Source organism: Sodiomyces alcalophilus (assembly GCF_042370955.1).
Source record: "Sodiomyces alcalophilus JCM 7366 unplaced genomic scaffold ACRALscaffold_1, whole genome shotgun sequence".
NCBI lineage: Eukaryota > Fungi > Ascomycota > Sordariomycetes > Glomerellales > Plectosphaerellaceae > Sodiomyces > Sodiomyces alcalophilus.
The window spans coordinates 4982329-5006453 of record NW_027263532.1 but is presented as its reverse complement, the minus strand read 5'-3'; the positions used below and the strand labels follow the sequence as shown (position 1 = coordinate 5006453).

At 52.5% G+C, this 24125-nt stretch overlaps 6 protein-coding genes across 6 annotated transcripts; 2 read left to right on the top strand and 4 right to left on the bottom strand.

Moving 5' to 3' along the window:
- Nucleotides 1-7825: 7825 nt before the first annotated feature.
- On the bottom strand, nucleotides 7826-9058 carry ACRALDRAFT_1066581 (glycoside hydrolase family 12 protein; the record flags this gene model as incomplete). Its single annotated transcript, XM_071017364.1, has 4 exons — nucleotides 7826-8075; nucleotides 8169-8593; nucleotides 8646-8701; nucleotides 8764-9058. The coding sequence occupies 4 exons, from the start codon at nucleotides 9056-9058 to the stop codon at nucleotides 7826-7828; spliced, it is 1026 nt and encodes a 341-aa protein (XP_070880054.1).
- Nucleotides 9059-11220: 2162 nt separating this feature from the next.
- Nucleotides 11221-13880, top strand: ACRALDRAFT_1066582 (glycosyltransferase family 2 protein; the record flags this gene model as incomplete). The annotated part of the gene is made up of 3 exons (XM_071017365.1): nucleotides 11221-11610; nucleotides 11736-12443; nucleotides 12621-13880. The coding sequence occupies 3 exons, from the start codon at nucleotides 11221-11223 to the stop codon at nucleotides 13878-13880; spliced, it is 2358 nt and encodes a 785-aa protein (XP_070880053.1).
- Nucleotides 13881-14707: 827 nt separating this feature from the next.
- On the bottom strand, nucleotides 14708-15365 carry ACRALDRAFT_205129 (uncharacterized protein; the record flags this gene model as incomplete). The annotated part of the gene is made up of 6 exons (XM_071021605.1): nucleotides 14708-14759; nucleotides 14862-14999; nucleotides 15033-15043; nucleotides 15078-15194; nucleotides 15267-15287; nucleotides 15354-15365. 6 exons carry the CDS (start codon nucleotides 15363-15365, stop codon nucleotides 14708-14710), a joined length of 351 nt encoding a protein of 116 aa, XP_070880052.1.
- Nucleotides 15366-15439: 74 nt separating this feature from the next.
- On the top strand, nucleotides 15440-16654 carry ACRALDRAFT_1078494 (polysaccharide lyase family 3 protein). The gene is made up of 5 exons (XM_071018783.1): nucleotides 15440-15733; nucleotides 15801-15954; nucleotides 16049-16148; nucleotides 16215-16268; nucleotides 16320-16654. The coding sequence occupies exons 1-5, from the start codon at nucleotides 15526-15528 to the stop codon at nucleotides 16494-16496; spliced, it is 693 nt and encodes a 230-aa protein (XP_070880051.1). The 5' UTR covers nucleotides 15440-15525; the 3' UTR covers nucleotides 16497-16654.
- Nucleotides 16655-17258: 604 nt separating this feature from the next.
- ACRALDRAFT_2024896 (glycoside hydrolase family 31 protein) lies at nucleotides 17259-20208 on the bottom strand (the record flags this gene model as incomplete). The annotated part of the gene is made up of 3 exons (XM_071020269.1): nucleotides 17259-19167; nucleotides 19277-19898; nucleotides 19971-20208. 3 exons carry the CDS (start codon nucleotides 20206-20208, stop codon nucleotides 17259-17261), a joined length of 2769 nt encoding a protein of 922 aa, XP_070880050.1.
- A 1828-nt stretch (nucleotides 20209-22036) lies between these two features.
- Nucleotides 22037-23368, bottom strand: ACRALDRAFT_1025989 (uncharacterized protein; the record flags this gene model as incomplete). The annotated part of the gene is made up of 3 exons (XM_071014774.1): nucleotides 22037-22377; nucleotides 22448-23204; nucleotides 23270-23368. Coding segments are annotated over 3 exons (1197 nt in total), but the record flags the coding sequence as incomplete, so codon positions are not given.
- Between the last annotated feature and the right edge of the window lie 757 nt (nucleotides 23369-24125).

The window sequence follows — 24125 nt, the reverse complement described above, 5'->3', positions numbered from 1 at the left end:
GGGGCGAGCGTCTAGTAACGTTATAACCCTTCGGCGGCTAAGAAGGGTATAGATATTTAGGCTAGTCCGGGGCGCTATAACGCAGATAGATCCTAGTAAAGAACTTAGTCTTTATTAGGAGGTCGATAAAGCTAGGCTATTCGGGTCCTAGTTATTATAAGACGTGTTCTCTGCGTCCTATCTAGGGCGCCGACCTCCCGCGAGCTTTCTTATAAAAGAGTAGGTAGGCCGGTGTTTTCCGCTTCCTATAGGAGTATATCGTGTATACGTCCTTATGGTTTATATAGGCGTAGTAACGGGCAAAGTCTCCGTGGCCTAAGCGGGCGGCTAGTAGCTAGTATAGCTATTATCTTTTAAGGATAAGGATTTTGCCGGTAGGTTTTATAATAGCCACGAGGTTAAGGTCTTAATAGCCGGTCGGTTTATTCTATTACTACTAGGCTTAGAAGGCTATTCTAATAGCCTTCTTTGCTTATTATTTAGTATAGCTATAGGTTAGCTTAGGGGAGAAGTGGGGGGTAATATAGGCCCCTCTCTTTATAAGCCGGTCGGCTATCTTATTACTTTCGATACCCGTGTATCCCGGTACCTATTAGATATCTACCGGAATTAGGCCCTTAGCGATCTCTCGGAAATTAAGGAACGCCTCCTATAATAAGATAGGCGTGTACGGGCCGTTAAGACTTTAGATAACTAATATATTATCTAAGCAGATAGTAATCGATCGGGTATTAATGCCCGTCTAGGTATAGGCTATTCTAAGGGTAACCTTTAATCCGGCCCTTACTCCTTTTATCTCGGCGTTAAAGACTTCGCCGCGGGGTAGGGGGCGGTATCCGTGGTATATCCGGGTTTAGCCAGTATATATTATATACCCGTATCCTATTCCGGCTCCTAAGGGGATATTAAGCTAGGAGCCGTCGCTAAAGACGGTTATATCCTCCCCTATACGTGTTACTAGGAAGGCTTCGAGGGCCTTAATAGCTAATTCCTTATCTATAAGGGTCCTAGGGGAGAGGGGGAACCTGCTATAATCTAGTAGGGTAAGTACTAGGGAGGGTAGGTTAAATAACGCCTAGGCAGCGTTAATAAGTATTATAGGCCGGGCGGGGTTACCTTTATTCCGGAGCGGCCTATAGGTACGGATCCTTTCCCTAAGGGGGTATATACCGTTAAGGGTTCCGAGGCGGAGTATATATCTTATCCTTACCGTGTCGAGTAATTATTTAACCGGTAGGGTGCTAGACTCCCTAAGCATAGCAGGGACCGGTATTATTTTCTAGATAGGCAGGCAGCCTTATAGGGCGAGGTTAATAGCGACCTGTATTTTCCTAATCTAGTCGATAAGGCCGGTTTATACTCTCTTAAAGGTCCCGTTTCGTCTTTTTATAGAAGACCGGGTTTCCCCCGGGTATTAAACCTCGGAGCCGAAAAGGGCCTTTAGGAGCACGATTATATAAACTGCCTTATATATCGCGGCTAGGGGGGCCCCCCGGTAAACCCTATTAAGTCCCCGGATATAGCCGGTGCTAGACCGGGCCTTAGCCGCCCTAGTCTCGATATACGTCTTAAAAGATAGTGTCTTATTAAGCCAGATTCCTAGCTATCTAAGGGCTTTACCCGGGAGGATATAATAGGATTTATAGAGTATAGCGGGAGAGTTAGACTCCTGTTAGCGCGAGAAATATATAACCTCGGTCTTTATAGGGTTAAAGGTTATTATATTTTAGTAGCCCTAACAGGTAATATCGTTAAGCAGGGTTTATACCTGCTTAGCGGTGTCTTCTAGATTAGGTCCGACGCAGAGGATTATATAGTTATCGGCGTATCCGAAACGGGTTTATACGGGGCCGATCCGGTGGATTAGTTCCGTGTATAGTAGGAAGAGGATAAGGGATACTAAGGAGCCCTACGGGAGGCTATACTATAAAGGAGATATCTCCGTCGTATATCCCTTATACCGGACTTATACTTACTTATCGTTTATAAAGCTTAAGACCTAGGAGACTAGGTTATAAGGCTAGCCTTATTCCCTAAGTCTATAGTATAGTCTATTCTTTAGGACTATATTAAAGGCCCCCTCGATATTTAATATTATAAGGGTAGCGACCTGCTTCCTACTAAAGGCTGCCTCGATATTATAGGTTAGGGTACCTATAATATCCATAGCTAATCGTTTTAGGAGGGCGCCTACTATCTAGGGGTTTAGCACCTTATAGGTAAGGCAGGCCTAGGCGAGTCTACGTCCGACTAATCGCTTAAGCCCCTTACCTAAGTATAAGAGTAGTGTAATAGGTCTTTAGCCCTTATAAAAGCTAGCGTCCCGGTTCGGCTTAGGGATTATAACTACCTCCGCTTCCTAGAAGGGGCGGGGGTAGTGCCCTAGTATAAGGCAGGCCTAATATAGTCTTATTATATATAACCGGATTACCGGCTAGGCCGCCTATAGTATTATAATAATAACCTTATCTACGCTAGGGGTGGTATTTCCGACTAATAAGACGGCCCGTTATACCTTTTTAGGGTGGATAGACTCCTACTAGGGGATTATCTGCCTCGGGTATATTAGGGTAAGTAAGGGGAAGTTATCGGAGGATAACGTTCTTTTTAGTAGTCTCCTTCTAAGGGAGTCTACCTTCTTACTAGGCTCGGTGATTATCCTATTACTATCCTAGAGAGGGGGCGTTTATAGTTAGGGGCGGGGGTTATACTAGCCTATAATACGGTAAAGATCTTTATCGTAATAAATCTCTTTAATCTGCTTTTACTAGTATATAGCTTTAGCTTTCCTAACCGTTTTTCTAAGGCGGTTCTAGGTATTAAGGGCTTCGATTAAGTCGGGGTCCGCTTAGCGGGCTTAGAGGTAGTGTCTCTGGGCTTCGCGGTAGTCGTTATTCCACTAGCTTACTACTCGGGCTAATATAAGGCAGCGTTATCCTAAGGTGACTAAGGAGCCGTGGAGAAGGTTAATAAGGGCGATAGCGGCGGTGTTAAGGTCCTTAGTCGTGTCGAGGGCTTTTAATAGTAGCTAAGCGTTTATACTTACTTCTATTACGAAGATTAGTATATCCTCTAGGCGGAGGCGAAAGCGGTTAGGGTTCTAGGGGTAATAGGGGAGGGGATAGGGGATAATAATAATAAGAATAGAGTAGTCGGATCTAATATATAGATAGTCTATTACCTATACCGAGGCGAGAGGGATATCCGAGAAAGTAAGATTAAGGGTATTACCTATATCGTGTATCAGGATACCCGGGGTATTTAGCAGGGCGAGGGCGTGCCGTTCCGTCTAATTAGCGAAATATACCGCCCCGTGGTTCGGGGTTACGCCCGGTTACTATATCGGGTAATATACGTTAAAGTCCTTAGCGACTAGGATACCGCGTAGGGGGTCCTAGTTATTAAGGATATTAAGGATATAGAGTTTATCGCCGTCTTTATAAACGTTAACAATATAATATCCGCGGATCTTTACTCCTAGAATATCCTAGCAGGGCGTTATAAGGTTAAAGGGGGCGGGGGTACTAGTATTCTTCTTAATATAGGTAAGGACCCAGGGGCGAGTAAACCTTAAGTCCTACGTTTATATAAGGGAGAGGTAGTTATATCCGGGGTATATCTTAGTAACGTTAATATCCCTATTAAAGGAGTACTATAGTTCCTGGATTAGGATAACGTTAGCGCCGTTATAGAATATATAGTTTAGGGCGATATTATATATAGGGCCGCCTTTTCTTATATTAGCCTAAAAGACTTTAAGGTCTTTCTATATTATTAACGGTGGTATAGGGATTAGCGTTAGGGCTTCGGGGTAAACGAAGCTTACTAGGGTAAGTCGATATCTATTTCTATATCTATATTAGTCTAGGATAATAGCGGAGCGGGGGTAGTGCCTCCTTCGCTAACTAGAAAGCGGGCGATAATCTTATTAATAATCTCCTTTTCCTTTACTATCTAGGCAGCGGTAAAGGGAAGTTAGGAGTATTATTTATAGGCTGGGGGGGATAAGGGGGGGGCCGCCGTTAAGCTAGGGGCGGGGGAGTCCTACGGGCTAGGCGTAGGGGTTTCTGAGTCTAGGGTCTTTATAGCGGTAGGGGATAGGCCGGGGTTTATCGCGGAGGGTATAGCCTTTATAGCAGGTTCCGGGTCTAGTACCGCTTTTTTAAAGGCTTAGTTATTATTTTACTAGTTTTATTAATTTCTAGCTAAGGTATAATAGCGGGAGCCCTCCTTACGGATCTCTTTAAGCTAAGCCGGGGATAGCCTAGTCGTGACCCTATTAAGGGTTTTAGGGCGAGCTAGGTAGCCCTTAAAGTCGTTATAGTATAGGCCTTTATAGTTTATATACTAGGCGACTATATTCTTATAGTCTGAGTCGTGTTCGGGTCTACCATATATATAGTAGCGCTGTTTATAGTGGTAGGCGCGGGCGCTATACTAGTTAAAGTATTTCTTATACTAAGAGGGGGTCCCCTTCTAGTCTAGGAGGCGGGCGGGCCCGCTATAATAGATATAGAATAAGGGTATTTATTATTTAAAGGAGGCGTACTAGGTTTAGGACTTAAGGTCGGGTCGGTATCGCCCTCTAGCGGGGGTAAGGCGCTTAGGCTTTAGTCCTATAATCAAGGTAACTTTACCTTTAATTAGTCCTATAACGGCGACGGGGCCTATATAGTTATAGACTCTTAAGGGGACGTAGGGGATAGTATAGGTGCTTTAAACCATGGCTCCCTTAATAGTTATTATATTAAATAGTTTAGAAAGCTTAGTATTATAAGTAAATAAGGCTAATCGTGTTTTTACGGAGTTTATAATAATCACGAAACTAATCGGAACCCAAGCTACCCCTATAATATAACTATCCTTAACCTAATAGTATTTAATAATTATTCGACGGATAATTACTAAGTCGATTATACTATAGTCGTTATCGCTAAGGAGCCGGATAAAGATCCGGTAGTCCTAGGGCGCCTATTAAGGTTTCTTAGGCTTTACTTATATAGCCTATATACTACTCGGAGCCGCCGGAGTAAAAGGCGCCGTTACTCCGGTTATAGCGGTATTAGTATAGGTTCGGGTTATAGCGGCGGGGGGGTTCGCTATAGTATTAGTATAGGGTTTCGATCCTTACTAGAATCGTGGTTTTATATAGTTATCTTAGTGGCCTACAGGAATAAATTTCTTAAGCGTATCGGCTAAGAGCTCCGAGTAGTATATTAAGGCCTCCGGGTAATCGCCTAAGAGATCTTTTAGTATATGTTTAATCGAGTCGACTAGGGTTTTTTTAATATAATAAAAGGACTCCTATACGGTTCTGATTACTAAGAGCTTAGCTATAGTCTTATTTTATAGGTTTTTATTACTAAATAAGATTACTATAGATCTACTCGGGCCGGCTAGGGGCCCGGGCGTTTTCTTCTTTTTAATAGGGGGGCGAAAAATAAGAGTAGGTCTCTAAGTCCTGATAGTGGTCGGGAGCCCTAAGGCGGGTAGTAAAGAAGCAGTAACTCTTTTCCTTAGGGAGCCCTCTCTCGCGAGGGGGCTCGAGACGATAGCTATTATGGTCGCTAAAGGGCGAGCGGCTAGAGGGTTATCCGAAAACTCTAGGGTTATAGGCGCTAGCGTGGCGGCGTTTTGCGTGGTAGCCGGGGCTATCCTAGGGGAGGGGGGGGGTAGGAAATTAGTTGTTATTAGTGTTTTTACTATATTATAGTAGTGGGCACTAATAGACCTAAAAGTGGGAAAATAAGTAAGAAGGAGAGTTGCGAAGGATAGGGTGCGTCTGCGCGTGGAATTCGAAGGTATATTATTAATCGGCACATGTCTTCGTTCTGCGTTCTTTTGTTCCTGTTGCTTCCTGTTTGTGTACTAGATGCTGATAATAAGTATATGCGTTCGGCAGTCTTAGATATCAGTGAGGCTATTAGGATAATTAACCACGGATAATTAATAACTAATTCGAATTCCGCCGTTCCTCCACCCCTAAGTAAGGCGTAGCTAATACATAAAGGACTAATATAGAGGTATAACGGTTCTGTAACATACATATAGCCATTAAGAAATTAATATGGTTGTATAATAGGAATGAAAATCGTTGACCTTGCTTAGTAGTCTGGCCGTGTTTTATATCATGTTCCCATCGCTACCTACTTGTTTGTCTAGTTCTTCGATTTCCACCTGATTCCCTGACAGTGCTTGCATGTGTTCTCCCATTACTCTATGTTTGTCCAGAAGTTTTGCTGCTCTATTGCTACCAACAATTCCCCAAACTACATGGCCTCGGAAAACCAAGTGGCATTGATATCAATGTCAAGGTTTGTATCACCAGATTTAGTGAACCCTATGTTACCTCTCGTACATTAGAGTCCAAGAATCCCTATTCACCAAACTCGTGGGTGATGCGCCAAGAATCAACTGATAGATTATGTTCTTGCCGGTCCGGACATCCTATTCCGATGCTGGTAGACGGTAGCCTACCCTCGTCATGCTGCAGCTGTTGTCTCTCATACAATCATATGCAAACTTTTCAGACGCACTGAACCTTCCTCAGACCTAACTGTATCTGAGCAATATAGGAGGCGATGGGAGACAGGGCGGTTTAACCTACTGAGGCGAGTTTGCATCTGTATACGAGATGGTCAGACGCCAAAGCTTGGCGTAATCAATATGATCTAATACTTGACGTCTCTTGCCACTGAAGTTTGAGATTTCCTGGTCATTGCCAGTTGACGCAGAGACTTTGCTAGCTGCTAGCCTTTCATCGTTCAAAACGGGCCCTGTCAGCCGCCAAGACATACGCCGAATACATGAACGCTCGAGAAGAACCAGAGTAGTGGCTACCGACCGCCAGTATATAGTGGTAACGGGCCCATCTACATATGGCTCGGTTTGTATTATTCAAATTCCTTCATGTACGCAACCGACTGTAGACGTAGCGTTGTGGCTTCTCATACCGGTAATATCATTGAGCTCCATGCACCGGATCGACTGACTGGACCGCACTTGCTTCTCTGATGGTCCCAGAGTCGCCCACGGTCCATATCCTGGCATATCCACTCTAAAGACTTGGAGTGAGGTGTGGTTCGATTGTACAGATCTAGTAGCTCAGCTAGGACTTCGGATTTTAAACACGTCGTAAGCACTAAAGCACGGCGCGGCACACCCCGCTTGCCAGCAGCCCACGCCGTTCATCAAATCTCCTCGGGGAGGCAAATCAATCTGGAAATCGTTGTGCATGCGAGAGAACAGTCATCCATAAATTAGCAACTTCTGAAATCCGTGGTTGTGTGGGCCGGAGCCGTGACCGGGGCGGCGGGGCCGAGTGGGGTCGGACGTCGGAGATGTGATGCCGGTGATTCGTGATTGTACACGTGTACGGAGGTGATCAATGAGACGAATTAAGACCCCTCCACCACATGGTTTAGTCGGTCTACGCAAAAATAGAAACAGAACAAAATGGATTTATTCATCTCATCATTTGGTTCCTGTACGGATAGAGACTCGGACTCCCAGCTCAACGACGTATGCAATTTCATTGTTGTCTACTGCCAAAGTTCGCCATCCATCGCTCCCCATTAACCGTTTTGACCGAGTGCCATGATGCGAATAAACTAAAGTATACACAACGTACAATAAGGCCCTCCAGCTCGGCGCGTCCATCTCTACCATATAAGAACATAGCTGCACAGAGCTCCCTGCCTTGCCTTGCGTTCCAGACAAACGAACAGATACGCCAAGCGACGCTAGGCACAAGGGAAAAAAAGGGGCTGCTATCTCTAATCACCGACACATACGTCTGACCAGTCCACAGACCAATGCTATGCCATTAGGACGATGCCTTCACGTCCATGGCAAGCTCCGACACGTGGAAGGTAACGGGGGTATTTGCATGGTAGGCCTCGGATCCTAAACCCATGTAGCCTATGTAGTCTGAGTCCCTCGGGTAGAACGAGCCCGTTCCGGTCAAGACGCGTCGTAGGAGAGGAGTGAGGTCGCCGTGGAATTTCTCGACGGGTTCCGAGGCGACCCAGGTTAGCACATTTTGCTTGAGGCTATTCCGTCCGACGTAGAGTGAGCTGGTGCTGTTAGTCGAATATCTTCCTAGGAGGGAGGAACATAAGAGAAATCAAAAAGACCCAGTGCAAGTATCGGGGATGGAAAAGACATACAAGCTGACACCATTTAGTATCTCGGTAGCCATGACACCCTGGGGGAGACCGATGGGATGGGTAGCGGGCCCAATGGCGGCTAGCCAAACCATGAGTTCGTAGGCCGCCTTGGTACTATCTTTAGCCCTCTTCTTGCTGCTGTCGAGGAACATATCAATGGCGACGTTGGTGTTGACGGCGTTTCGGTCGAGCTCGTCCTCGTCGGTGGAAGAAGTGGTGCGGTTACCGATGCCGTAGGTCCACTCGATGTCGACGTCGACGCTCTTCAGGTCCCGCAGCCGGACGGGGAACACGGTGGATTCGACTTTGATGTTGGGAAAGGCATGGACGGGCTGGGTTATAGGACCGGGCGGGTATTCCCAGGTTACGGAGAATTCAGGAGCTGTAGACTTTGTGGCGTAGGTTCCGTTGTTGAAGGATGTGACCTGGAAGTGGTGAGTGGTGAAGAGATATCACGGAGACTATTCCCTGACTTACGTTCATACAAAGCCCTCCAGGTTCGCCTTCTGTCCATCCCCACTGGTTGGGATTCACTGTGACGAGCCGCGATCAGTCCGATTTCTCAGTCCAGGAATATAAGGGGAAAAGAACTCACATGTATACTCCAAGCCTATCGACTCTGGGTGTATACCATAGGACCTTTGACAATACTGCGCCTTTGTGATGCCATTATCGACGAACAAGGGTGGTTTCCCTGCTACTTCGCGGCCCGTCTGGATGGCGAAGAGGATGCCCAGGGTGACGGCGATGGGCAAAGCCAGCAGGGAGGCATTGACGAGCCATCGGAAGTTTAAACCCATGGCGACCGGGGCGGGACGAGGGGGTTGAACGGTGCGAAGGGGGTCGGAGAGCGAGGGCTTCGAGCACACAGTGGAAGAGGAGCGAGACATCTGGGTGGAAGCAGACGGAAAGGAAAAAGTAGGGGAAAATTAACAAACAGAAACGGGGCTCGGAGAGTCGAGGGTCCGAGGGGGACTGACTCCCACAGGAAGAAAGAGTCTGTGGATGACGATGGTTTGGCGTATTGAGCGCAGGGCAAGGAAAGCGGGATTGGTAAGGGTTTGTGAAAGACGGGACGAGGGAAAGGGGAAGGGGCTTAAGGATAGGGTAGGGGGTAAGAGGTAGAGAGTGGCTGGCTTGGGTGAGGACAGTTGTCACGTCATACCAGGCTGCCGCCGAGGCACTCCCGATGGCAACGGGACAGACTAATAAGGGTGAGAACGTTACCCCTGAGATGGAGAGACGGGCGAGTGGGACAGGATCCTGTGCGGCGCTTCGTAGTCTGTGAAGGAACCGGTTTAACGATTGCCGGTCTTTCACACGTCAGGGATATCTAGATGGCCTTGCTTTCTGGTCCTTATTCTCCCTGTTGGCCTCCGTGGCATCCCAACGTTTTTATGCCATTGCTATACAGGTTCGTATTCGATGGAAATCCAGTCTGCCGAGACTCATCATGTAAGCCAGAAAGGGGATGGCAAAGGTGTAAAGGAAGGCGGAAGAAAAGAAGAAGAGAAAATGATGTCTTTCCCAGCTTAATCCCGCGCTTTTCCTGTCGATTCGTGTTGTTCTCGGGGTGATGATGAGATATCCTGCAGTGCCCAGCATTGTACCCACAGATCTCAGGAACACGAGGGTGCGAATAGAACCGATCTTCTTACTTGCCATGGAGAGTTGGGTCTAATCGCTGACTGCCGAAGGTCCAGGTCCGTCGCGTAGGCTGTGCATGAGCATCTAGACGGTTCAAAAGCGTGTTTAGTGTATTAAGAATTTAACATGATGATCCTCGCTTGGGAAGACGGGTTCATCCAAGGTCCCTCGGTTCATCAAAAACATGTTGCTTATCATACGAGAGGAAGGGGGCGACGTTGAGTGAGAAATGAGGACGGTGCTGGAAAGATCCCGGACGATTGGACAAGGCGACGATTTCCAAATGACCGAGAAAGGGAGCAAAGTAATAGGTATTAATGATACATGTACCTAGAGACATGATTTTGAAGATGATTCAGCGAACAGTAGGCATAGGGCTTATGTGAGATGAAGCTGGCAGAGAGCCGGTGCATATCGTTGAGGATGGACAGCGAGACGAGCGTTGTAATATGCCGGGAAGGTTTAGAAAAAGACATGATGAAATAAAAAAGGACCGCAAAGAAGAAGAAAAATAAGCTCCAACGCCAGGGAGGATCTGGCATAATACCAAACATCACGACGCTGGCGAAGCGATGGGCGTCGGCCGAGTCTCCGGACAGGCCGCCCCCTACTAGACCCGGGGCATCGTCCAAGCCACCAAAGACGCCCACTTACACACACCACCACACACCCGTACTCCCCCTCTCCTCCTAGCTTTTCCGGCTATCATGATACCTTTGATTACCTACTCTACTATAGAACATAAGACCCTCCTCATGCTCAGTCTCACGCTCCCTCTGGCCCCGTCCCTGGAACTGAGTCGGACTAGGAGTCGGACTGGCGACGGACCGGAGACGGACTGACTTTCCAGACATCACCATTTCGCTTCCTTTCATCATCCCAAGGCTCCCAGGAGAGTCTCATCTTTTAGTTCCCTTACTGTTTCCCCACTCCCCTGACGCGGCACGCAAAGAAAACGGAGAAAGACAAAAAAGAAAGGAAAAAGGGGGAAATAACATAAGACGACCGTAGTCCGACTCGGGCAAGGTGTCCCTAACAATGTCATATTTCTGGGAAGCCGGGCACGTCGTTCGGCTTCATCTGGACATATTGCGGCCTTTGGGTCCCTCTTCCTGAGTATCTTCCTCGTCTCCTCCCTTTTTTTTCCGTTCTGTCACCAAGGCACGACATTGTATTTGCGTCTTCCTTTTGCTGTAGCTTCATTCTTTTTATTTCCTCGTTCCCCATTGTCTTTGTCCAAGGCATACGTCTCTTCCCCTCGTCCGTGTTGCAGCCATTGGGCCACCGTCCGCTCGTTTCCAACTCCCCGGGTGGCTTTTTACCGCCCAGACGACGACCACAAGGCCCTCGGGACGCACGCCACCGCATTCGGGAAAGGGACATCCTCTGCCCCGACGGTCCCAATATGGCGGGCCAACAACGCAATCAGCAGGGGAGCAGCAGCTCGCAAGAGTTCAACCCCTTCCACAGCGTCTCCAGCGGCAGCGACAACAACTCGGACGGGGCATCTTCTTCTCGTGGTCCCGTTCTGCCTGAGATGCGGAACTCGAGCTCCAATGCTCCCACCCTCCCCGAACTAGGCCTCGCCAGGCCGGCCTTTGCCGTCGAGGATGGCGGACCGTCGCCGACTCTTCCTCCGTCGGCATTCTCCTCCGAGACTCTTGTCCAGTCGCAAGCCGACTCGTTTCCCGGCTTGCTTGGTCGGGCCACACCAGCCGAGCAACAACCCTCGCCCCCTTACCCAGGGAAGACCGTCTTTTACGACTCTTCAGCGTCAGTGCCGTCCACTCCGAGAGTAAGTCCAGGTCCATAGTCGCGCGTCGTTAGATTCAATGCCCCTTTTTTCCTTTCTCCTTTCTCCCTGAAGCCTCCATTCCAGCCATTCCGCAACGTTAACCGGTTTATGAGTCTGCCTCACAGTACCAAAGCAACGCCAGCCTCTCCAACCTGCTCAACCAGACCCCCACCTCCGTCCTATCCAAAGAGTGGGTTCAGAAAGAAGAGTCGATAGTCCACCTCCACGACCGAGACGACGTCGACTTTTGGCACGGCTGGAAACGCTTCCTCTTCCGCCTCGTCCCCCTCCTCGTCCTCGCCAACACGATCCTATACCTCACCTACCTCGGCCTGCGCATCGCCTGCGTCATCTGGGCCCAGGAGGCCCGGAAGGCCGTCTACCACACCGCGTGGGTCTTCATCGCCGTCGAGGTCGCCGTCGCCATTCCTTCCATGATGCATAACATCTGGACTGTGTGGGCTTTCAAGAAGCGGAGACGCCCCAAGCTGCGCCTCGCCACAGATGATGTCCCTGCCGTCGACGTCTTCGTGACCTGCTGCGGCGAGGATGACGATTTGGTGTTGGATACCGTCCGGGCAGCCTGCGACCTGGACTACCCGAGGGATAGGTTCAGGGTTGTTGTGCTGGATGACGGTAAATCCAAGGGCTTGGAGGAGAGTGTGCATGTGTTGTCCAAGACCATGTTTCCGAACCTCTACTATATGGCTCGCGAGAAGATTCCTGGCGTGCCGCATCACTTTAAGGCTGGGAATCTAAACTATGGCCTTGAACTTGTCCATGAATTGCCTGGAGGTGCGGCTCCTTTTATGGCTGCTCTGGACGCTGATATGGTGAGCTTCCCTTTGTTTCTCTTCCACCACGCCCCCTTTCTCTTTTTTTACCCCTTACCCCTTTTCCCCTTTTCCCCCTTTTCCCCCTTTTCCCACTTTTGCCTCACGCTCAACTCCCTCACCCACCCTTTAACCCCATCTCGGAGGATGAATCCTTAATGCTAACTTTTATTGCAGATCCCCGAGAAACACTGGCTCCGTGCTATTCTCCCCCATCTCCTCATCGACCCCAAGATGGCCCTCGCCTGCCCACCACAGCTCTTCTACAACACTCCCCCGTCCGACCCCCTGGCCCAAAGCCTCGACTTTTTCGTCCACGTCATCGAGCCCATCAAGGACGCCCTGAAAGTGGCCTGGTGCACGGGATCCGGCTACGTCGTCCGGCGGGAAGCCCTCGACCAGATTGGCAACTTCCCCCTCGGCTCCCTCGCCGAAGACGTAGCCACGTCGACCCTGATGCTGGGCAAAGGCTGGAAGACGGCCTACATCCACGAACCGCTCCAGTTTGGCACCGTGCCGGAGGACTTTGGCGGCCACATCAAGCAGCGGACCCGCTGGGCCGTCGGCACGGTGGACACGTCCTTCAAGCTCAACTTCTGCCTCTTCGGTGAAAAGGTGCGCCACATGAGCTTTGCCCAGCGCTTCTCGGGCTTCATGTACGCCTCGCTCAGCCTGTACACCATCCTCCTGACCGTCTCCCTCTTCGCCATCCCCGTCATCTTCGTCATGGGGAGACCCCTCGTGGCGTTTGCCACCGATGAGCAGTTCCGCTGGCTCATCCGTACCTGCTTCGCCGCCGTGGTCACCAATCGCCTCTGCGAGCTCACCCTGTTCCTCCCCGCGGGCTACCACACCGGTCAGCGCGGGTCGCGTTACCAGCTCTGGATGTCCCCCTACTTGGCTCTCTGCATCATCCGCTCTTTCGTCCTCCCGACCTGGTTGGGCGGGCAGAAGCAGGCATTCAAGCCGACGGGATCCCTCGGCTCGGCCCTCAACGAGCGCCAGCTGGAGAACCGCAAGGGCATGCTGCGCCGCATCTGGGCTGTTCTCGTGAACTACATGGCTGCTTTCCACCTGGGCTACGTCTACCTCACCCTCACCGGTGCGGTCATGACCTCGTTCCGCTGCTTCTACCGTGGCGGGTTCGGTGCTGTGCCTATCATGAGGTGCCTCATCATTCACGCCTTCTGGCCCCCGCTCACTTTCATTTTCTTATGCAACTCCATGTGGACTCCAATCTCATACGCTATCGACCCGCCCGCCATGCCGGATCGCGAGCTGCTTCTCGAAAGGGACGCCAAAACGGGTGTCGCGCACCCCACGGCGGAGAGTAAGAAGATTGCTTTTGGCGGGCAGGCGGCGTGGTTCGAGTTTGAGTATACTTTCTCGACGATCTATACAGCTCTCATTTTCGCGGCATCTTTTATTATCTTCTGAATTTCGTTCAGATACAGAAGCTCAAGAAATGCATGCTGCTTGAGTACTGTCAAGTTGCGGTCGGAGTTGGGATGCTTCGATCTACAACTCCCCCCAGGTTGGCCAAACCCAGGCCTTGAACTATTACGATGCGCAGACGGGAATATATACATAGGGTGCAGCTAGCCATGACATGCGCAAGGCGACGGATAGGATATGGGATCTTGGGCACATGGCTGGGTGGTTATTGTCTTGGGCTGCGTTGACATTTGGAATAATTCATAGTAGTAGATGGAACTAGGCACGTAAAAGTATGTATGATGACCACCAAAAGTCTTGCAAAGATATTTACTGAAGAAGGCATCTCTCCTATCTTGTGGCGGGTGCAGACCCGAACAATACGTGACCTAGCTGGCTTTGGAAGCTTGGCCTGCTCACGATCATTCAAATGACTTCTCAGGGAGCTATCTCCTATGCCCGTATATGCAACATTAGTGGAGTTCAAGTGTATTCGGGGTCAGAGCCGGTGCCTTAAGACATAGAAAACGGGCATTAGAACTCGGGACTGAGCAGCCAGCCCGAGACACAGAGATATGAAATACCATGCTCTCTCGAGGTCCCTCCGAGTACATCAACTGGCTAGACTCTGTCATATACTCCAGTGGAACGCCCATTTATCAGGCTTCATCGTTCAACTCGGCAAGAAAGCCCGCCTCCCAGGGGGTGCGAGGAGAGGAATCAACGCCTACTTTGCGCAGTTCCCCTGCTCGCTTTGAGAAGTGACTTGTCACAGGGTTCCCCGAGTGACATTGTCAGAGCTTGGGTCTCTATTCCCCGGTTATTGGAATCTAATGCCGAAACGGCGGAGTGAGGTTGCCCGAAGTAGCAATGGCTCCGGGGCTGAAACCGGCCATTAGGGATAAGGAGGTATCAAAAGGGCATCTGATTAGGGCGCTACCCGAGGGGTAGGATCTAGGTGGGTAATAGATACTAAAATCACACGGAGGCAAACCCGCCGTGAGGATTTGGTATCGTGGTTTGTCCATTCGCAGCTGGCTTTGGTAGGTTGCTAGGATGGAAAGGGGCTGATCGGCGTCATGATCTACACCGTTCACTGTCCCGTCCATGGAAACCAAGTCCCTGAATGTCAAGATCTTCACCAGTCAGCGTCACTGCTGGAAAACCTACAAAAAGCAAGGAGTAAAGTGCTCTATGGACCTTGTCTAGAGTTTCTGCATGGAGATGATGGTGGCGGGACAACTCCCAGGCGTCATCTTGTATCGAGATTCCACCCATCGGTATTATTTCTTCCAAAGGCCAGTGATCGACAGGCAACTAAGGCACATGGGTCATAGTTACCGTTCTCATCAATCTACATAGTAAGGATGCTCGATACTCCTCTGAAACCCCCTTAATGAACCCCAGGACCTCATGGATCATCCATATTTCCACCACTTACAGCTACCTTACTCCGATCGATATACCCGCCGTTACATCGACGATCATGGCGTCATATATAAAGGCAATGTCCCTTTCCAATATCCTTATTCCTTTCTGCTGACCATGCATCCTACCAGACCAGAGGAACTCCCACAACGCCGAAGTCCGAGCAAACAGTTGAGACGACACTCTTGTTTCCCTCAAAACACTTGTAACTTCAAACACAATGCTCGCCAAGTCCGGGATCATCTTTACAGCCCTGGCTGCCGCCCTTCCCAGCGCCCTGGCCTGCGTGGCGGGTGGCAACATCCCCCAGGCCACTGAGACCATCAGCAACGACGCTCCCATTGAGGTTGGGTCCGGCGAGGTTTTCGACGGCGGGATGGCCCGGTACGACAGAGGTCCGGGCGCCTGCAACGAGCAGGATGAAGGAGGTAATGCGGCTGTTGCCCCTCGTTACCCTGGCTTACTGTGCAGTATTGACTTTTCAACAACCGTCAGGCCAATCCGACACGGTCTTCGTTCTTCGCCAGGGTGCTACGTTGAGAAACGTCATAATTGGCAAAGACCAGGCCGAGGGCGTCTACTGCTTGGGTGGCGGCTGTACTATTGAGAACGTCTGGTTTGAGGACGTCTGCGAGGACGCCATCTCGATGTACGTGTCACCCTCTTGTCCCTTGGAATGCCATGTGGTGGAGTGAGAGGGCGGTAACTTACAAGACACTCGGTTGACGACTTGACTTGCACAGTAAGGAGGACGCTGCGGGCACAGAGACTACGATCATTGGCGGCGGTGCATTCCATGCGCAGGATAAGATCATTCAACATAACGGATGTGGCAAGGTTAACGTGAGTTCTTGCAGAGCACGGTTTCGTCTCGTACATGTTTTCCGTGAAGAGGCTGACAGATGGCAGATTATCAACTTTTACGCCGAGGATTACGGCAAGGTATACCGCTCCTGCGGCACGGTTAGTATTCACATGAAATCCCAGGGAATGAAAAAGCTGACGTATAAGCAGTGTGAGATGTGCAGACGTGATGTCTACGTCGAGGGCGTCTCGGCATATGGCGGCGGCGAGGTGGTGGGCATCAACATACAGACTGGCGACACTGCTGAGCTCGTCAATGTCTGTACCGATGCCAACACTCCTTGTCAGCTCTATGATGGCCCGGGCGATAAGGCCGGCTCCTGCTGAGAGACGTTGGGACTGCGTGGTAGATAACGGGTCCTGTGTCTACTATATAGTGCTAGCACAAGAGCTGCTACGCCTGCTACTAAGAATGGGATAATTCCGTGGAGTTTCTACTTGAAGCGACATGGAGAATATGAATACTATTGAATATAACACGTGCGTTTTATATCTCATGTCACGATGGCATCGTGTTGCTCGCTTTATAAAGAAGTGCTGACACTTTCTGCTGGTCCCAGCCGTTTGTTCTAGCAATTGCCGGAGACAAGTCCATAATTCAGACAAGGCCGGCGAGACTCCTTCACTTTATAAGGTACTAAGTGGTGGGAGTGTTTGACGGCATCAGAATCGGCCTACGGCGAAGTGGGGCCGGGTCGGAGCCGGAAACGCGGTGCCGAACGACCCGGATTAGGAAGTAGTCTAGTACGATAATGCCGGAGTATGCTAACGAGACGACGGGTTTACGTCGTCCGCCAATGATTTGATTAAATAGTCAACGAGTCTATGGCGAGGCAAAGTGAAACGCAACTGTCTATTGAAACATAATTTGCAGTGAGCAACCCGTCACAGAAATATCCATTTGGAAAATCTAGATTATTTTGTCTTTTAGATGTCCTCTATGTCGGAAAGCCTATGAACGAAAACAAGTCTACAGATATGTAAGGAATCGAAGACCTGACACGATCACTTTAATGCAAAGTAAGCAATTTCATGACCAAAGACCCAGGTCTCCAGACTCCCGGTCCGCCTCGTCACAGATTCAGTCCATCACAGACGCACCGACGCAGCCTCGTTCAGGGAGATATCCACCTCAACAGTCCTGCTACCCCTTCCAGCATTACCGGCAGCAGTAGTGCACGACGTGCCAAGGATTTTAACCCTGGAGATCCTGACGTCGGTCTCGTACCCAAACTCGCCGTCGATGGTTAGAGTGCCATCCGCAAACTCAAACTCAATCAGCGTGATCCCCTCCTGCTCCTCCGAGACGCCGTCGTCGAGATACAGCTCGCCGCGGGCGGTGCCGTCGGCAGAGAGCGGCACGATGAGCTCAAAGTCGCGCTGGCGCACCTCGGCGGTGGTGTACGCCGACTCGGCGCGCAGGGGCAGGATGACGCCCGAGCGGATGAGCAGCGGGATGTCGGTGACATCCTGGTCCGTAAAGGTGTGGAACGCCCCCCTGCCACGGATGGGGCGGTGGGTGTACCAGTCGTAGAAGATGTCTTCGGGGAGGTACGCATCGACCGAGGTGGCGTTCTCTTCGAGTACAGGCGCGACGAGGACGCCCTTGCCGTAGAAGAACTGGTGCTGCAGGTCCCAGGTGGCCTTGTCGTCCCCGTAGATGTAGAACATGGGGTTGAGGACGGGTGTGCCGTCGACGGACGCCCGGTAGAGGGCCGTGTACATGTAGTCGAGGAGGCGGTAGCGGATGTCGATGGCCTTGCGGGCGCTCTCTGCGACCGAGTCCCAGCGGTAAAACTCCTGCGAGATCCAGTTGATGTCGTTGTGGTTGCGGTAGAAGGTGAAGAAGGCGCCCAGCGACGCCCATCGCGCGCAGAGCTGCTCGTTGGTGTCGCCCGCGAAGCCGCACACGTCCGACCCGGACATGGGAAACTGGTACATGGCCGAGAAGGACATGGTGGTGTGGATGGAGAAGCGGTACTGCTCCCAGTTGGACACGTTGTCGCCCAGCCAGTGGCCGACCTTGCGGCCGTCGCCGGGGAAGCTGCTGCGCGTGATGATGAAGGGACGGAGCCCCGGTCGGCGGTTGAACATGGCATCGCGCGACGCGGCGCCCATCATCTTGCCGTACAGGTTGTGGGTGTCGTACATGGCGAGGCCGTTCTGGTGCCGGATGTCGGTGTTGACCGTCTTGAACGAGATGCCGCCCTTGTCTGCGTTCCACGAGAGGTCTTCGCCGGCAGCGTGGTTGTGGATGGCGTACTTGGGGTACAGGAGGTCACGCCCCGGCAGGCCCATCCAATCGCCCTCGGGTTCCTGGCGTTCTTGGATTTCGGTGGACCGGGCAGGCAGGCGGCGGGTAGACCTGGGCACCTCGCGCCGCTCAAGGCTGTTGGAGTTGCTATCCTCGCATCCCGGGGTGCCGGGAGGTTGGAAGCCGCACGAGAAACCGGGGAGCGGCCGAGGCGGATCACGGACGGGAGGAGGGGTAGGAGGCATCCCCACGGCGTCACCGTAGGGGTCTTCGCAAAGACCCTCGCAGAAGCTGGCCGGCTCGTTCATGTCGATCCACAGGCCGTCAATGTCGACGCCCGTGTCCTTGTCGAAGAAGAGCTCGAACTCGCCATTCCAATACTCGGTGATGTTCTCGGCGAACCAGTCGGGGAAGACGGTGACACCAGGCCAGACGACCTCGATGTGCACCGAGCCATTCTCCTTCTTCAAGAAAATGTCGTCCGCAAGGCCGCGCTGGACAATGGGAGACTCCGGGTCCCAGTAGACGGCGGGATCGACCATGACGATATAGTGTTGCTGGTTCTCGTGCAGATGATCCACTAGCTCGCGGACCTTCTCCAGAGGGAAGCGCTCCGGGTCGAGGGTGAAGACCTGGCGGGCATCCATGTAGTCGATGTCTGTCCACATGGTCTCGAGCGGGATGCCGGCCTGGCTGTAGTTGTACACTACCTCGGCGACTTCGAAGACGTCGCGGTAGCCATAGCTGCACAGAGGACCGGTAAGTAAGAGAAAGAAAGAAGGAATACAGCAATGAGAACACAAATGAGGGAGGTATTTCTGATTGTCAAATCGGCGCAAAAAGGGCCACTCACCGGCATTGATGGAAACCGAGCGACCAATACGGCTGCATGGCGGGCAGGCCGACGACTTCGGCATACTGCCTGGAGACATCGATGGGGCTAGGGCCGGCCAAGAAGTAAAAGTCAAACACGCCGCCGAGAGTGTTATACTCCAGGTATTGGCCCGCCTCCTCGGTGTTGTTGATAAAGACGTCCATGCCGTTCGAGTTGAGCAGGAGCACGCCGTGGGTCCCGGTCTCGCGCTGCTCGACATAGAACGGGTGGCTGCCGTAGAGGTTAGTCCCGGGGGGAACGCCATAGCTGTCCCTGTTCCAGAGGGTGCGGATGTAGTTGGTGGTGTTGAGGCGGAAGTTGTCGGTATGTTCGCCGAGGCCGTAGAGGTAGGGGTCCTCGGGAAGGCTGGTCCGGAGGCGGAGGTACTGCGATTCGAAGACCAGCGTAGCAGCCGAGGTGTCGAAGAGGACCTCGTCCGTATCGGCACGAAGTATGGAAAAGGAGAATGGGCTCTCAGTATACTCAAACTTGATGGTGCTGTCGGCGGCCGAGCTGGTTCCGCTGGGCCTTGGAAAGGCGTATTCGGGGATCTGGTAGACCTGGCTTGCTTGATCTTGGATTTTGACGTGGATTCGGGATTCTAATTGTCATTCTTGATTAGCCTACACGAAATGCTAGTGTATAACGGAAATGAACTCCTGCGTAGACTTACCAGTCTCGTATGTGACGGAGAGCACGAGGTCATCCAGGTCGTCTCCGTAGGCGTCGCACGCAGGGCCGGCGAGCTTCAATGCGGCCGTCAGGCCCGTCTCGCTCGTCTGGACATTGGAGGCCGTGTATCCGGGGCAATCAATCAGTCTGTCATCTTGATAGTTTGGGACTTCTTCTCTCTTGATGAGAGCGGCCGAAGCGAGCCCCGAGAAGAGGAGTGCCTTCCAATGCGGCGACATGACGACAGATGGCAGTCAAGGTCTGTTGGCTGGTGCGGGCTGGGTCGTCTGACAATGTCTCGAACGGTCGAGAGTGGCAGCTCGATTTATAGAGCTGCCCTTCCAACAGCGATAGGTTCCGCCGCAGATCGGAAGAATGCAGTGAACTCGCTGAGATGCCATCGGGGCATGCAAGCTACGGTCTTTAGACCGAGATTCAACGAGGCACCTGTCCCCATGGCTACGTCAGACCCGTCCAGTTCAGAACGTGCTACCAGCCGCCGACGTTGGCCTGCCCTGCCACCTGCTCAAATAGGCTTGGTCAGTATACCTCGCTAAAAATAGGGCGACATAGAGCCGGAATATGAGCGAGAAGGGCACGGCAGAGGGCAAGGTAAGGATGCAAGACAAAGCAGCCAAGGACCGGGGAGCTGCCCAGACGAGCAAGGTGGCTAGGCCCAGGGGTAATGGGCCGGCCCCAGCCATACAAGGATTGGACCGCGCAGTATAAATGCGGAGCCTGCGGAGTCGAACGGGGTGGCGTGCAGAAGCGGAGTGAGGGCGGAGTGGCGAGGGCGTGCACTTGGGCACGGCATAATAGGGGATATAGGGCCGATAAGGGGAGTAGGAATAATAAGCAATGCTCCTCGTCGATCCAGTTATCGAATCACTGGCCGTGCTGTGGAGATGACGAGGAAATGAATAGAAGACATGGAAGCAAATGGATAGACGAACGAGAAGAGCAAAGAAACACGTGAGACCACGAGGTGAGACTGTAAGCACCTTAACTCCCCGTGGGGGTTGTCCGGGATGGGATGACGTGGGTTGTCCGGTTGATCGGTCAAGAAGGCAAAGGTTATCAGACGTAAATTATGGCTGCCGTGGTCGATGGCTCGGCGATGGTTTGTGGGCCAAGAAGCTGCATATGATGTGAAGATCGGCACTCGAGTTGGCAGAACAGAACACCCACGGCCAAGTGGTGTTGAGATGGAAGCCACCAACAACGGGCGAAGACACTTGAAGCCAGAGTCGGAATCCTCAGAGGTTCACGTCGACAGGAGTTGAGCCAAGACGCAGAGCCGAAAACAACTGCAAGCCAGTTACGGCCTCCAGCATGCGCCGGAGATTTCTCGGTGCAAAAGCTCTCCTGATGCTCCCCATAGCTTCAACTACCCCCAATAAGGGCAATGCACCGACGTCGGACGGGTATTACCACCGCACAAGCCCCGAAAGGCTTCCCGTACCACGCAAAAGTCGGCCGTGTCATCGTCCGCATTCCTGCTCCGAATGGAGGCTGGGGCTGAAAGAAACAACACCATGCATCCTCGCGTGGCTCATGGTGTGGGGTCAAGAATCTGAATATCATTGGATGTTCGTCCAATTCAACGCCAAACGTGGTTGCATTGGCAGCGGAGGTTGCTATAAGTGGCGCCTGACTAACGCCGGTCACGGTGTAGAGCCGATATAGGAGCGGACTTGATGCTCGTCGGAGAGAATGAGACCATGCTAAATGACGCTTCGGCTGATGAGAGGCTTGCGAGTGAGGCCCATCAGCAGCCCAGTAGTACGATAATTCAGACGGTACTCTACCGTGGCGGCGAGACGATCAGGCCGTGGATATCGTGTAAGCCGCCTCGTGTCAGCTGAGTGAACCAGGGGGGAAAACGATGAGCAGGCCATGTCATCTCATCATGGACAGCGAGGCCGCTCTCATATCCATCCCTGTGGATAATCGGCTCTGGACTGACCATCTCCCACAGGCATTAAGATACTTACGATTCACATTGCCTGTCGGCTCAGCACGTGGACAATGGATCATGCTCCGCGTATCTGAGGCCCAGAGACTTGACTAGACCTCCATCCCCCAACTCTGCCTCAGCTGCGACCTGACCGACTGCGTAGGCCGGCCGTGCTCGCGCTCGGTGATGCGCAAGACCTCGAGCAGGGCCTCCATGTCGGTCTTGGACTCGAATCTGTCGCCCGCGGCGGTGATGCCCATGCAGGCGGTGAACATGGCGGGCGGGCACCACTGGTTTCCCACGCCGATGCCGCAGAGGTTCCGCACGAGGTTGCAGGCTCGTTCCGACAGAGACGCGTCTGCAGCACGTCGGCGTGCGCCGGTCCGCGGATGGGAGGGGTCGAAGAGGGCCAGGTAGAGTTCGGCGAGGATGTGATGCTGGACGGCGATGACTGTTGTCGTGTCAGTGGGGGCAAGCAAAAAAAAAAAAAAAAAAAAAAAAAAAGAAAGAAAAGCGCCTACCGTGACATCCCCTCCAATACCACACCTCAGGAAACGCGGCAAAAACGTCAGCGCCACCGCCCTCGCCCCCCCTCTCGCGGTAAAAGATGGGCATGTACGACGCGGGCAGGCAAGCCTTCCATTCCCGGTTGGAACGCGCCAGCTCCTCCCAGCGGGCGAGGTCGCCGGGGCCCCGTTCGCCAAAGCAGAAATTGAGCACGTCGGCAAAGTGGACGATGGCGCGGTTGGCCCAGACAAAGTCGTCGGCGGGGGCGGTGGAGCGGTCGACGACGCCGTGGTGGGCGAGGTTCATGCGGACGCACTGCTGGTTGGTGACGGCGCTGTAGATCTCCTGGCGGAGGCCGACCCAGAAGCAGGCCGCGCGGAGGGTGTTGGGCTCGATGCGGCGCTGTGGCTCTTCCCGTTGCCGCGCTTCGTGGTCTTGGACCGGGGTGGGCGCCACAAAGGCGTGGATCCCGAGGAGGTGGCCGTGGGCGTCTTGGCCCAGGGTCGGGACGTCGAGTTCTTCGAGCACGCGGAGGATGATGGTGGCGGCGAAGAGGTTCTCGTCCGAGACGATGACGGCGTGGTCGAGGAGGGGGATCAGGTAGGCGAGGCATTGCTCGTGGTAGCGGTTCGAGGCTAGGGGGTCGTAGCGGGAGGTGTGGGCGAGGTGGCGGGCTGAAAGAGCGAAGATGGCGTTGAGCAGGATGGGGCAGGTCCCCGCGCGGGAGGGTATGGAGGTTTCGAAGTGGGCGTCGGGGTCACATAGATCGAGCTGCGATGGTGAGTTGATTATAAGATGCGGTGGGTAGGGAAAAGGAAGGAGGGGGATGGTCATACCCAGACGGCAAGGTTTTCAATGTAGTGGCGAAAGAGGATAGCTTCATCGCGACTCTGGATGGGCCAGATGGGGCGCTCAAGGTAGATGTTGGCCCGTATGGGGTCGTCCACTATGCTCGACGACGTCGGCGTTGTCCTCGTCACTAGCGACCGGGTGGCCGGTGGAGCGGGCGGTGAGACGGAGCTGAGATGCCCGCCGACACGTCCACTAGCTGTCGGTTGACGAGGTGTGACCCCCTGGTGAGGATGAGGGCCGTGGTGAGGGTCGCCAGACAGCCGAGCTGGCCGTCGGGAAGGGGAGCCAGCTACATGACTGTGACGATGCAGGTCGGAGTCTACATTCTCGCTTTCATCCTCCTCGGCTGCAACTTCGTCGCCGGTGCCGGAAACCAGGACAAACTTTAGGCGTCTAGGCACGTAGGACCATGTCTGGTTCTGAGAAAAAGCGCCACGGCGGAAGTGTTTGAACCTGTTGCCCCTAGTACATTCTCGACCGGTATCGAGGCACCGTCCACATTTTGGCAAGACACGATCACCTAGGTCGGCAGGTTAGTCAGGAACGAAACCACGTCTGAGTGGTGGTAGTCGAGGTACTCACAGCGAAGATGCTGCTCCCGACACGGCTGACTAAGGTAGGGCAAGGAGGGCGTTAATCGGCGGGAACTTTTACCCCTTTTCGTTCTTGGCAGCTGCCCAAGAGCGATACCAGATGATACTTGGAGTGGAAATAGAAACCGGCTGGCTCACCAAGTCGTAGCGCTCAAGGAATCAGCATGTGACGATGGCGAAGTCGAGTTGGAATCGGGCATTGCACGTCGTTTCTTGCCCCTCCTAGCAGCGAAGCCTAACGGACGGC